This window comes from Medicago truncatula, chromosome 7 (genome assembly GCF_003473485.1).
Source record: "Medicago truncatula cultivar Jemalong A17 chromosome 7, MtrunA17r5.0-ANR, whole genome shotgun sequence".
NCBI lineage: Eukaryota > Viridiplantae > Streptophyta > Magnoliopsida > Fabales > Fabaceae > Medicago > Medicago truncatula.
The window spans coordinates 52,365,906-52,378,090 of NC_053048.1; the positions used below are offsets into that span (position 1 = coordinate 52,365,906).

The following is a 12,185-nucleotide window of genomic DNA, read 5'->3' on the forward strand; positions in this document are numbered from 1 at the left end:
ATAATTTATGTAAAAAAATAAATCTCAGGTAGTTTATTCGTGGTAAGAAAAAAAAAATTATAACATTCATAAGTCCTATCTCAACTGACAAAATGCTGAAATAGTTAGTCCGGATGCCATAATCGGGGTTCGAACCCCAACACATCCACTTATGTGTGACTTGATAATGACTTTGTCATTTCATCGATAAAAAAAAAAAAATTACAAACTTAATTTGAGATTTACATTTGAGAGGGGTAGTGACTGAATAGTAAGAACCGTGGGCCACAAGAGTGAGAAAAGATAAGAGAATTGCTGTTTACACATGTTATAAGACTGAGAAACACCAGTAAAATACCAAAATACCCCCTCTGCAGTTAACTGCCGAGGAAAAATAAAACCGGCTGCAGTTAACTGCCGAGGTTTCCTCGGCAGTTAACTACCGAGGAAATTAAAATCCAGAATTACATTATCATCTTCCATGTTCTCTCTGCCGCTCTTCCTCCCTCCATCGTATCCACCCTTACAACTCCACAAACATTTATTATTTGTTTGTTGGAAAATCTCCTTTTATTTAACAATTTTAAGGTGAATTTTTAAAAAGGTGCATCAGATTTGCTTTACATGAATTAGTTTTTGTACACCAGGAACATGAAATAGCTTCTCTCCATTCATTTATGTCAAGCACAAGGAACATGAAGACACTCAAAAGAATCAGCTAAATGAATCTGATGAAGAATCCTTAAATAACGAAACGAGAAGCATTTTCTTGAAACAACCAAAGTCGGAAACACCGACGACCGTGGCGGAGACGAAACAGGTCAAAAATGTCGGCGACGCTGGACACGGTGGCGGCTGTGCACCAAGAACCATGGTCGCCTCTTGTCATCGGAACCACCCCATACGTTACAATCATGAAACCCTCAACCTCCTCACTGTTTTTGTTGACTCAAAAAATAAGGGATTGAAATTGAATAGAGTTCTAAAAAAATTGGTGATAAGAGAGTTTTAGATCTGCATAATTACAAAAGCATTTAAAGGTTTAAAGAATTAACCATGGTGATGATCGTAGCAATGAAACGGTGGATCTTTAGTTGTTGTTTTATTTTACGATTCATAAAAAAAATTCTAACAAATGATGGAACATTTCCTCGGCAGTTAACTGCCGAGGTTTTTCTCAGTGCAGACGATTTTATTTTTCCTCGACAGTTAACTGCAGAGGGGGTATTTTAGTATTTTACTGATGTTTTTCAGCCCTATAACATGTATGAACAGCAATTCTCAAAAGATAAAATCTGAAATCAAAAACCCTAGCTAGTAGCTAGAGAATACACAGAGAGTCTCCTCGCACGCTCCATCGCTCTCGCACGCTCCATTCTGTCTCGCCTTCTTTCCAACTCAACAAGGTAACACCGTTTCTCAATCCACAAACGCTTCTTCTTCTTCTTCTTCAATTCCTCATCGGTAACTCTCTGTTGCAGGATCAGGTGCTCGTCATCCTTCACAATGGCGGGGACCGATGACAACATAACACAACAACAATCCGCTGCAAAACCCCAAAAACAACCAAAACAACCAAAACAACCAAAACCACAACAATCAGGTATTTTCACATTCCCAATCTTCCTTCACGTTCTTAGCACCATTCCACGTTTCAATTTAACGGCCAATGCTTTGTAGGTGGTGGAAAGAAGAAGGAAGTGAAGAAAGAAACTGGATTAGGTTTAACCAATAAGAAGGCTGAAAACTTCGGAGAATGGTATTCCGAGGTACAATTCAATTGATTTTTATTTTTATTTTTATTTTTTTCGTTTTCACCTGATTTGTTTTTAGGTCAAACTTGTTTATCTGGATCTGATTTTCATTTTTGAGTAGTGTGGCTTGCATGTTGTGTTTGACTTTTGATTTGGATTGGTTTTACAGGTTGTTGTGAATGGGGAAATGATTGAGTACTATGATATTTCTGGTTGCTATATTCTCAGACCTTGGTCAATGGCTATTTGGGAGATTATGCAAGTATGTTTTAGATCAGTTACCCAAATGCATTTATTTATAGTTGTTTATCTATACTAAGGTTCCGTCTGGCAAAACCAATTTTCAAGCTTACGGTGGATAGCTTATAAGCCCTTATGACTAAAATAGTCCAGTCATAGCAGAGTTTTTTCTCACGATTTTACAACGTTTTTCTTACTAGTTTAGTGTTATTTGATTTAGCTACTTTAAGAAGCGTTTGAGCTTATAGGTTATATAGCTTAGAATTTTTTCTCAGTTTTACTATGTTATCTCAATTGGAAAAATAATTAAATATCAACTACTATGTAGTCTCAATTGAAAATAAATAAATATCAATTAAAAACAGCTTTATATGTCATTTGATATTTATGAGTTAGCTCAACCGCTAATTTTGTCGAACACTACAAATTCAATCAGCCGGTTTATCTGGTATCTGTTAGTTTATCAACTATCTGCTAAATTTTACGAGAAAGAGCCTAAGCTTAGTCAGACATGGATATAGATATTACATAGTTATTTTTGTGAATATATATGCAGCTCTCAATTTTTTATTTTATTTTAAAAACAAATGTGCAGGCGTTTTTTGATCCAGAAATAAAGAAAATGAAGATCAAGAACTGCTACTTCCCTCTGTTTGTTTCTAACACTGTTCTGGAAAAGGAGAAGGACCATATCGAGGGTTTCGCTCCAGAGGTGAGAGTCATTTAAATGTCGATTGTTCAACGAGTTTGGTTGTGTTTTTACAATAAATGCAACTTTCTCCCTGCATGTCATGCTGATTGATTTGCTCCTTAAAAATATTAGTTTTATGGACCTAGTCCTTCTATCAGCAGCATGCTATGCTGGATGATCTGGCGTACTGACAAAACAAATTACTTAGTAGCAACTTTTGTGCCTGATTTTGCTGTGACTATTTAATTTGTTAAAACAGCTTTTTAATTTTCTGACTAAATGTCTTGCCCTTTACCCAGGTTGCTTGGGTGACCAAATCTGGAGAATCTGATTTAGAGATTCCTATTGCTATTCGTCCAACTAGTGAAACTGTTATGTATCCTTACTACTCTAAGTGGATAAGGGGACATCGTGACTTGCCTTTGAAGCTTAATCAGTGGTGCAATGTTGTTAGATGGGAGTTCAGCAATCCCACACCATTCATCAGGCATTATTTTTTTTTCCTTTAACCATGCTTTCCTTTCTCTGTTATAGCAATTTGTTGGCTGTGGTTAACACATGACTCTGTAAAGCTTAATTCATAATTTTAATATGAGTAGTGTTAGGAACACTTACGTTAACACTCTCTTTTCAACTCTCAATTTCTTATTGGGTGAAATCATGTGGGTGTCTCACCACTTCATGTAGTGTCTATTTTGTGATTATGGTAAGACCCAAATGAATTTCACCCAATAAAATAGACAAATGTCTATTTTGTTGAAAAGTGAGTGTTAAAGTGAGTATTGCTATCATTCCTCTTTTAACATTCAGCATTGTGTATATGTCTTACATAATTCCTTGAATTCTGCATGCTTCCTTTATGAATCATCTGGTGAGGATTCTAGTGAATTGGTCTCCGTGAAGCTGCCTTGCAAGAAACAATAATTGTTATCAACCAAATATTTTATAACTTATTAACATTTTTCAGATGTTGTTTTTATCATGTACATTTACTTCGTATGGCACTTTTGTATAGTCCATTTCAGGGTACTTATACCAATTTTAATTGCAGGAGTCGTGAGTTTCTTTGGCAAGAAGGACACACTGCTTTTGCAACAAAGGAGGAAGCAGATACAGAGGTATTCCATCAAATAGTTATTTCAGGAATTGCTATCTTCTGTCTCTTTTCATTTGTGCATTAATTTTTCATCTTTGGTCTCTGTAAGGCCTTGCATATATCTTGTGCTTTACGAACATTTTTTCGTTTTATATATATATATATATATATATATATATATATATATATATATATATATATATTTTAAAATACCTTCCCTTGTGGTTTGTAGTGCTTAAATTAGCTATTAACGTCCCCTTTGCTTCATGTGCATGCATTTTGCTGGTACTCACATGTTTATTTTTCCACCCACACTCACAGATTTTTTCTATCCTTTGAAAGTACATTTTTCTAAATGTTCTAAACTATAATTGTTTCAGGTGCTTGAGATTTTGGAATTATATCGGCGTATCTATGAAGAGTATTTGGCAGTTCCTGTCGTAAAGGGTAAGAAAAGTGAGCTTGAGAAGTTTGCTGGGGGACTTTACACTACCAGTGTTGAGGTGTGTGTCTGACATTCTTATGCTGTCATTGTCAAGTTTTCTGTATCATAAACACTTGGAAGTTAATAAAAAAATTTGATGTAAATTCTTCCTAGGCATTTATTCCAAACACTGGTCGTGGTATACAAGGTGCAACTTCTCATTGTTTGGGACAAAATTTTGCTAAAATGTTTGAGATAAACTATGAAAATGAGAAGGGAGAGAAAGCAATGGTCTGGCAGAACTCGTGGGCCTATAGTACTCGAACTGTAAGCTTTAATTTCTTCAATATACATGCATTGCAATATTGGTCTAAATATGATTGCATTAACGTTTCTTTGCGCTTTTTCAACAGATTGGGGTGATGGTGATGGTTCATGGTGATGACAAGGGATTGGTGCTGCCACCTAAAGTAGCATCAGTTCAAGTCATTGTGATTCCTGTGCCTTACAAAGATGCTGATACTCAAGGAATCTTTGATGCCTGTACCGCAACTGTGAATATGTTGTTGGAAGCAGGAATTCGTGCTGAGTCAGATGCCAGAGACAACTATTCTCCTGGATGGAAATATTCTCAGTGGGAAATGAAAGGTGTTCCTCTAAGGATTGAAATCGGGCCCAAGGATTTAGCAAATAAGCAGGTCATCAATCTTCGCCTATTGCACTAATTTGCAGAAATGTCATTCCGCTTCTACTCTGTCTATTACTCAACAAAATGAAACACTGAATAAATCTCATTTAATTTTGCACAGGTCCGTGCTGTTCGTCGTGATAGCGGAGCAAAGATCGACATTGGTAATGATGATTTGGTTGTGGAAATAAAGAAGTTGCTCGATAATATTCAACAGAATTTGTTTGATGTCGCAAAACACAAACGAGATGCATGTATTCAGATCATACATACATGGGATGAGTTTGTAGCAGCTTTGAATGAAAAAAAGATGATCTTAGCTCCTTGGTGTGATGAGGAGGTATGAATTGTGTATTTTTTATATAATTACAATAATCCAGATTTTCTGATAGTATGCTTGCCAAGTTTTGTTTTTTTAGGCATTTCATTGTTTTGGAATTTATACCTCTATAATCGTGTCACTCTCTGATTGAGGTTAAATAAGATATATATTTAGCTAAGATGCATTTTTATGTCATGAACTAATACAAAAAATTACATCAAAACTGTCCTTCCCAGTACGCCTGTCTGTCTGTTGGTTTCTGTATCAGGTCTTCATTACCAGTTAAAAAAAAACGCATGTGATTGGACTAATCGGATTTATATTGGTTAAATTCTAATGAATTTATATAGTATAATTTCCTACGATCTTGCACTTTGAATGACACAAGTTCATAATAAAACTGAAGGTCAAGTTTATCAATTACATTCTCTTAACAATCGGTAGTGTTGAATTTTTTAATATCCTATTGTCCAATGTATATTATTATAGTTAGACATACATAGCCTTATGCGTAATATTTTGATATGTCTGCTCATTGGCTATATATTTAAATTTATGGTTTGGTGTTTTCTTGGTAAACTGTTCTTGGTTTATAATGCTTCAGGAGGTGGAAAAAGATGTCAAAGCAAGGACAAAGGGTGAGACAGGAGCTGCAAAGACACTTTGTAGTCCCTTTGATCAGCCAGAACTCCCCGAAGGTATAAGCATTGTTCACTTTGTAGTCACTTTGTGTCATTTGAGTTGTGCATGGTTCCTAAAAAAATGTTTAGTTGAGTTGATTTCAATGATAAAATGACTTTCATTTACTAAAAACTTTAGTAAATGCGACAAGTAAAAATTGCAAATGAGACACTTAGTGCATGCTTGGTATCACGGTTGAGGACCGTGCTTATGATAAATATTCATTGATACCAAACATGCGCTTAATATTCATACAAGTGATGGTTAAAATCTATTTGCTGCTTCATTTGACTGTATGAACCTGCTCTATACTATGTTTAATTTTGATGACCCCCTATATGAATATTTCTCTGTAAATAATCATAATTGATTTTATGTTTCTTATCAAGACCTTGTGTTATTGACTTTATAGGCACCGTGTGCTTTGCGTCAGGCAAGCCTGCAAAGAAGTGGTCATACTGGGGCAAAAGTTACTAGATCTTGATTGTGGTATTTTCTGAAGCTAGTTCACCATTTAATGGTGCCTTGACTGAATTTGTGGATCATGCAAATATTAGTTTCTTGTGCTTGAGTAACACACTTATTTTTCAATTGATAGTTTTACTTTGATTTTATACGGTACAATATTTTATTTATTCAGCTTTAAAGAAGAGTATTGCATCTTTTCCTGTCCAAATATTGTTGGCAGTATAGCGACTGATCTACTGAATATTATGCCTTTTGACCACAGCTTGTTTATGTCGATTGAAAGCCAATGGAATGGAAATTGAATAATCAAATCCTCTGGTTTGCACCAAATGTTACAAAAGAGATACTGTTATTTTTTTTGGGGACACAAAAGTGTTGTGCTAAAATTTATTGAGTGGTACTATATAGTACGGAATGTTAATTGTACGAAAATTCACGGAAATGTGTATTTGAGACACAACACTTGCAATACACGGGCTGATTAGGGGCAGAATTAAATTTTATTAAAAAATTATACTAAAATAGTCTGCATGAATACATGGGTGGTTGTTAACAAAATTAGTCAATTAACGAATTCGTTGGATTTAAAGTTAATAATTGGCTTTTGGTGTATACTAGTTTTATACTTTAGAGCTTTGGGTCGTAATTGTAAATATAGTCAAGTTTATATAGTGAACCTTAAATTATAGTATAATATGATAGAAGTATAAAATTATTTTACCTCGGCATTATATAATTTTTTTAACGAAGTATATATATATTTTTTTCCAAAATCTAATGATGTATGGTAATAAGAGTCTTGAACTTTTTATGCATTGATAATACGTCGGCATTATAGTTCATCTGTCGAATACGGTACAACTCTCAGCATCACATTACTTCTTTTCAAAAGATGGCTTCATTCAATCTTAAACACTTGAGAAAAGGCTTCGTTTAATACAATCACCGTCACGTGTACCCTTTGCACTCTGACCTCTACGCTATTAATAGTAGTTAGTTGATGTGGTATGTTAATCCACGTGTTACACAAGTGTCACTTAAAAAAAAAAATTGAGAGATTTTTTTTAAGGATTGTCACGTAAATAATTAGAACTTCTTAATGTATCATCCTGGAATTTTTTTAACGAGAGAGAAAATAATGAAATTACAAGGAAAAATGGTTGTTGTATTTTAAGGGTGAAGTTTGAAAATGGAGAAAATTTGAGAGAATTTTTAATGGAGAAAATCTAAATCCGTCATTTGCATAGGTTCACATATGGTCTGAAAAGTAAAAAAAATCAAACATTATTTTCAAAATACGATAAAAAAATAGTATGTCATTTTATAACCGTAAATCTAAATACACCTAAATATTTATGAGATATACTTTTGTAGTATTTTCGCATTTCTAAAATGTTGTATGACTTTCTTTTTTTTCATTTTCAACTCTAACTTATATTTTACTTTGTGTGACCGAACAATTATTCTAACAATTTATTTATCACAATATCAAGTAATTCACAATTTTTTCTAAGAGGCCAAACTAAGACCACTAAATTGAATACACAAATTAAATTATTTAAGAATTTTTTCGTGGGGTCGATATTATGTTCTTAGTCTGTCGGGATTTGATTAATTCTATCATTTGTATTACTTGATTTATTATCATTAGGTAGGAGTATTGACAAAGCATGAAATGGTAACCTTATTTAAATCGAATAAATTGGCAAATTACGCAAAACACTCCTACAATGATGCTATGCTACAAATATGTTCAGTACTTATTTCAAAAAAAAAAAAAAAAAGTTCAGTAGTCAGTACTATAACATAACCACGCACACTTTGTGAGAAAAAGTTCATATATAATGAAAGGATAAAATACACAATTACGCGACTGTGCTTAAGTATCCTTTTTTTAATTATGCTGTCAGATTTTCAAGATTTCATTTTCTGGTCAACGACAAGGAGTGCATCTCATGTAATTTAATCAAGTTCAAAGTTTAAGTCACTAAATGTTCTATGAGTAAATTCATTCTTTTTTTTTTAGCAAACTACATTTGTTTCTTAAATACATAATTTTAATTACTAAACTATGTAGATTATTTTAAAAAAAATGATAAAGTCAATAACGACAATAAAAAATTATATCTGTACTATAACTATTTTTTGACAATTTTTTAAACAATTATTTTTTTCTTATTTTATTCGGACAAAAATAATAGAGAGAAAAATATAAAAAGACAGGATAAGAACATTTGTCAGTATGGGAAAGAGTTGTTATTTAAACTTTGAACATTAATGTGTATTTAGCAAACAATATATATATATAGTTGATCATAGTCATACTAGCAGCACTTTATTTATGGTATTATGGTTTCAATCGGGCATAGGATGCCTGACTTTGGAAACCTTAACTTTTCATGTGACAGAGAGCGAGATTTATGACTAAATTTTATGGACTAATACCTTAAATTTGTCCATGAATTTTAAAAAATCGGTCAAATCCGTCCTTGAATTTTGCGAAATATCTATTTAGTCCTTGAATTTTACAGACGTCCATCAAAATGGTCCCTCCATCCAAAAGCTCCGTTAGTGGTGATGACGTGTCCTCTTGCATGCTGTGTTGTCATGTACACGTTTCAAAAAGGCAGTCACGTGTACAAGGACTAATTTGATGGAAATGGTAAAAATTCGAGATTTGACTTTTCAATGTAATTTTTCCTGTGTTCCAATTATACCCAGCTATTACATAAGGATCGATTTGAAACTTACTGACATAATTTGAGGACTAATTTGATGGATTTTGTTATAATTTAAGGGCTGATATGATTGATTTATTTGCAGAGAATGAGTAAAAGGAGATATGACATGAGAGGACCTGTGATTTCAAATGACATGCATAAACAAACATCACTGAGGGTCCTGCTCCACAAAATTCAACTGCTCCTAGAGTTATTAGAGTTCCAAATCGAAATTACGGGCCATCCGCTTATACTCAACCCCAATACATGAAGTGTATCCCAACTCCAGGATTTCCAAAGCATTTATGCTTATTTAAATTATGCTTTTTCAACTTGTTTAGTTTATGCTTTTTTGGATATGTAATCACTTAAGAACATCAAATGATTTATGAACAAATGATTTGATGACTTGATGACTATGTAATGTTATTTTTTTGGCTATGTAATGACTTATGAACATCAAATATATGATTTATGATGGTATGCAAATGTCTGTCTTTTTATAATCAAAGTGTTTATCTTTTAGTTTTTACTTTGTTCAGCAAATGTATGCACCAAGGATCACAGTGATATATGTTGTGAAAATTCAAAGACCTATTTGATGGTATTTTCACTAATTTTAGGATCGATATGATGGATATGCATATAATTCAAGGACCAATTTGATTGAAATTTTTTGACATAAGGGTTTGATTCATTCATTGACAACCTCTTTTCATTACAACATTACATGGACTTGGCACAATCATTAGCATTTTAAACAACTCAATCCAACAAAATACTCCTATCAATATCTTAATCAACCTAAACTCACTTCCTATACAATCAACTTTTTCCATCAACCTTGCCCTCCAAACCTCTTCTCCGCCCCTATCCTTTGACTTCTCCATCAACCTTGCATTTCTTCCATGACCAGCACCATTGTTTTTAAAATAACCTAGTTTTTCAGCTTCATCCACCCACACAAAAAATTTACAATTTTCACCATCATCCTATACAATCAAAAGACAAAATCAGTACTATTTAAACAGACCATTCGCACATCACATAACCATTGTTAAACAAACCTTTGGAAGAGGGCAGACATAGAAAGGCCTTCTTGGGTTATTGACAGTGTTGACTTTTCTTACAACACAAATTCTAGGACACCAACATTGAAGCTCTCTCACCTCATCATTGTACATAGAGCTTGAAGATGAGGACCTACTATTGTAGTTGTTTTTGCCCATACGTCCACCACTCATCATTTATGAACACTGAATCTTCAACAATGACCACTGATTTTTGAATTTTAAATTGAATAAAAAAAATTAGGGTTTTAAGTTTTTTGAATTGGGGAAGAACATTGACATCAATTCTTGTAAGAAATTTGGGGGATTTTGAACTCTAGGTAACAAATTATAACATTAGGGTTCCAAATTTAATATTTGGGGAAGAAAGAGCCGTTAATGAGGGAGAGGAGAAAGAGCTGTTGGCAATTTTCTGAAAATCCATCAATTTGGTCCTTGGCAACGTTGGCAATTTTATGAAAATACATCAATTTGGTCCCTGCTTGCGTGACATCTGACGTGGTAAGCCATGTAAGAGGTTAACGTTACACGTCACCTCCGTTAACAGACCAACTTAACGGAGGGACTGATTTGATTGACATTTTGTAAGTTCAAGGACTAAATAACTATTTTGCAAAATTCAGGAACAAAATTGACCCATTTTTTAAAATTCAAGGAAGAATTTGAGGTATTAGTCAAACTTTATGTCTCTCATCTTGTCTGTTCTGGGACCCTGCCCCCTCTTTCTTGACACACAATTTATTTATTTATTTTTCCTTAAAATTAATTATGAATATTCATTTTCTTTCTTGGGTGAAATGGTTAATATTGATGTTCAGTAATATCTGACAAATATTTTGGTATTAACACTTAACTAAAAAAATTGACAATTACTACTACTCTCTTAAGATTATAAGAATTGTTGTTCCCACATTTGATAAGGCTAAGAAACATGAGTAAAATATGTTTTTGCTCCCTCGGCAGTTAACTGACGAGGAATTAAAAATCCGGCTGCAGTTAACTGCCGAGAAAAATGTTATAAGAACAGAACAGACATAGGAGTTTCCAAAACTCCATTGTTACATTTTTTGATCTCCAAGGTGCGATTTTGAGCTATTTCAAGCCATTCTAAACCAATTTCAATCATAAAAACAAGTAAGTTTTTTTAATTCTATTGCATTGTTGTTTTGCGGTTGAATTGTTTGTTTTTTTTTTTTGTTAAATTTCGATTATATAGGTTCGACTATATTGATTTGTTGATTTTATGATATGTTAGGATAATTTAGGTTAGAATGGTCAGAATTGTTAGAGACCTTTTATTGAATTGTTAGGTTTAGGTTTTGATGAATCATTGTAGAATTGTTTAGGTTTAGGTGTAGGTTTTGATGATAGTTTAAGTTTAGGTTTAGTTTTTGATTTTATGGCATTGTTGATTAGTTAGGTTTTGATCGCCATTTGTTTTTAATGGAGATATGTCTCAGAATCAGAATCAGGGTAACGTTCAGGGAGATGAGAAAAACAAAGAAAAATCGCCTATGACGTGACACGAAATTGTTTGCGATGGTACAGAAAAAAAGAAGGGTTCGAAGGTGCCGGTGTACAATCACTCGAGGTTGAGGAGGAGCGGGAGGACATGCTATTTTGGTCCTCAACCAAAAGAAGGTGCCGCAAGGACTGTAGCAGGAAATCCGATTGACTTGTGTGACGAGGATGAATGAATGAATGCCTAATTGTTTTCGATTTTTTTATGTTTTATTTTTGTGTTCCGCACATTTTGTTTCACATTATGGTATTTAGAATAAAATCGCATTTGGAAGAATTTCGATTAAAGTCGCGTTTTTAATAATTGCGTATTCGAATAAAAACTAATTAAATCTAACGTGAATCCAACTAATTAAAATTGCGTAATGAATAAATAAATTCGAAAAGTGAATAAATAAGATAATTATTGTTCCATTCAAAACAAAATATATGTTATCACATTACATTACATTACGGAATGTACCTTCCAACTGCAACAATCATCTTACCACTGAATGAGGCAAATTCAAACTTGCTAACCAGCAAGACTCC

General features: G+C 33.4%; 1 protein-coding gene across 1 annotated transcript; it reads left to right on the plus strand.

Moving 5' to 3' along the window:
• Positions 1-1,233: 1,233 nt before the first annotated feature.
• Positions 1,234-6,602, plus strand: LOC11428666 (proline--tRNA ligase, cytoplasmic). The gene is made up of 13 exons (XM_024770634.2): positions 1,234-1,385; positions 1,461-1,582; positions 1,660-1,748; positions 1,903-1,995; positions 2,569-2,685; positions 2,964-3,151; positions 3,716-3,782; positions 4,141-4,263; positions 4,359-4,511; positions 4,598-4,882; positions 4,994-5,212; positions 5,799-5,892; positions 6,288-6,602. Exons 2-13 carry the CDS (start codon positions 1,486-1,488, stop codon positions 6,350-6,352), a joined length of 1,590 nt encoding a protein of 529 aa, XP_024626402.1. The 5' UTR covers positions 1,234-1,385; positions 1,461-1,485; the 3' UTR covers positions 6,353-6,602.
• The last annotated feature ends 5,583 nt before the right edge of the window (positions 6,603-12,185 follow it).

What these genes read in the sequence shown, in the direction of transcription:
- LOC11428666 (XM_024770634.2), top strand. Translation starts at nt 1,486, where the DNA reads ATGGCGGGGACCGATGACAACATAACACAACAACAATCCGCTGCAAAA. An exon ending in TCGGAGAATGGTATTCCGAG is followed by an intron (nt 1,749 to 1,902) that starts GTACAATTCAAT and finishes TTGGTTTTACAG; the next exon opens with GTTGTTGTGAATGGGGAAAT. An exon ending in TCAGCCAGAACTCCCCGAAG is followed by an intron (nt 5,893 to 6,287) that starts GTATAAGCATTG and finishes TTGACTTTATAG; the next exon opens with GCACCGTGTGCTTTGCGTCA.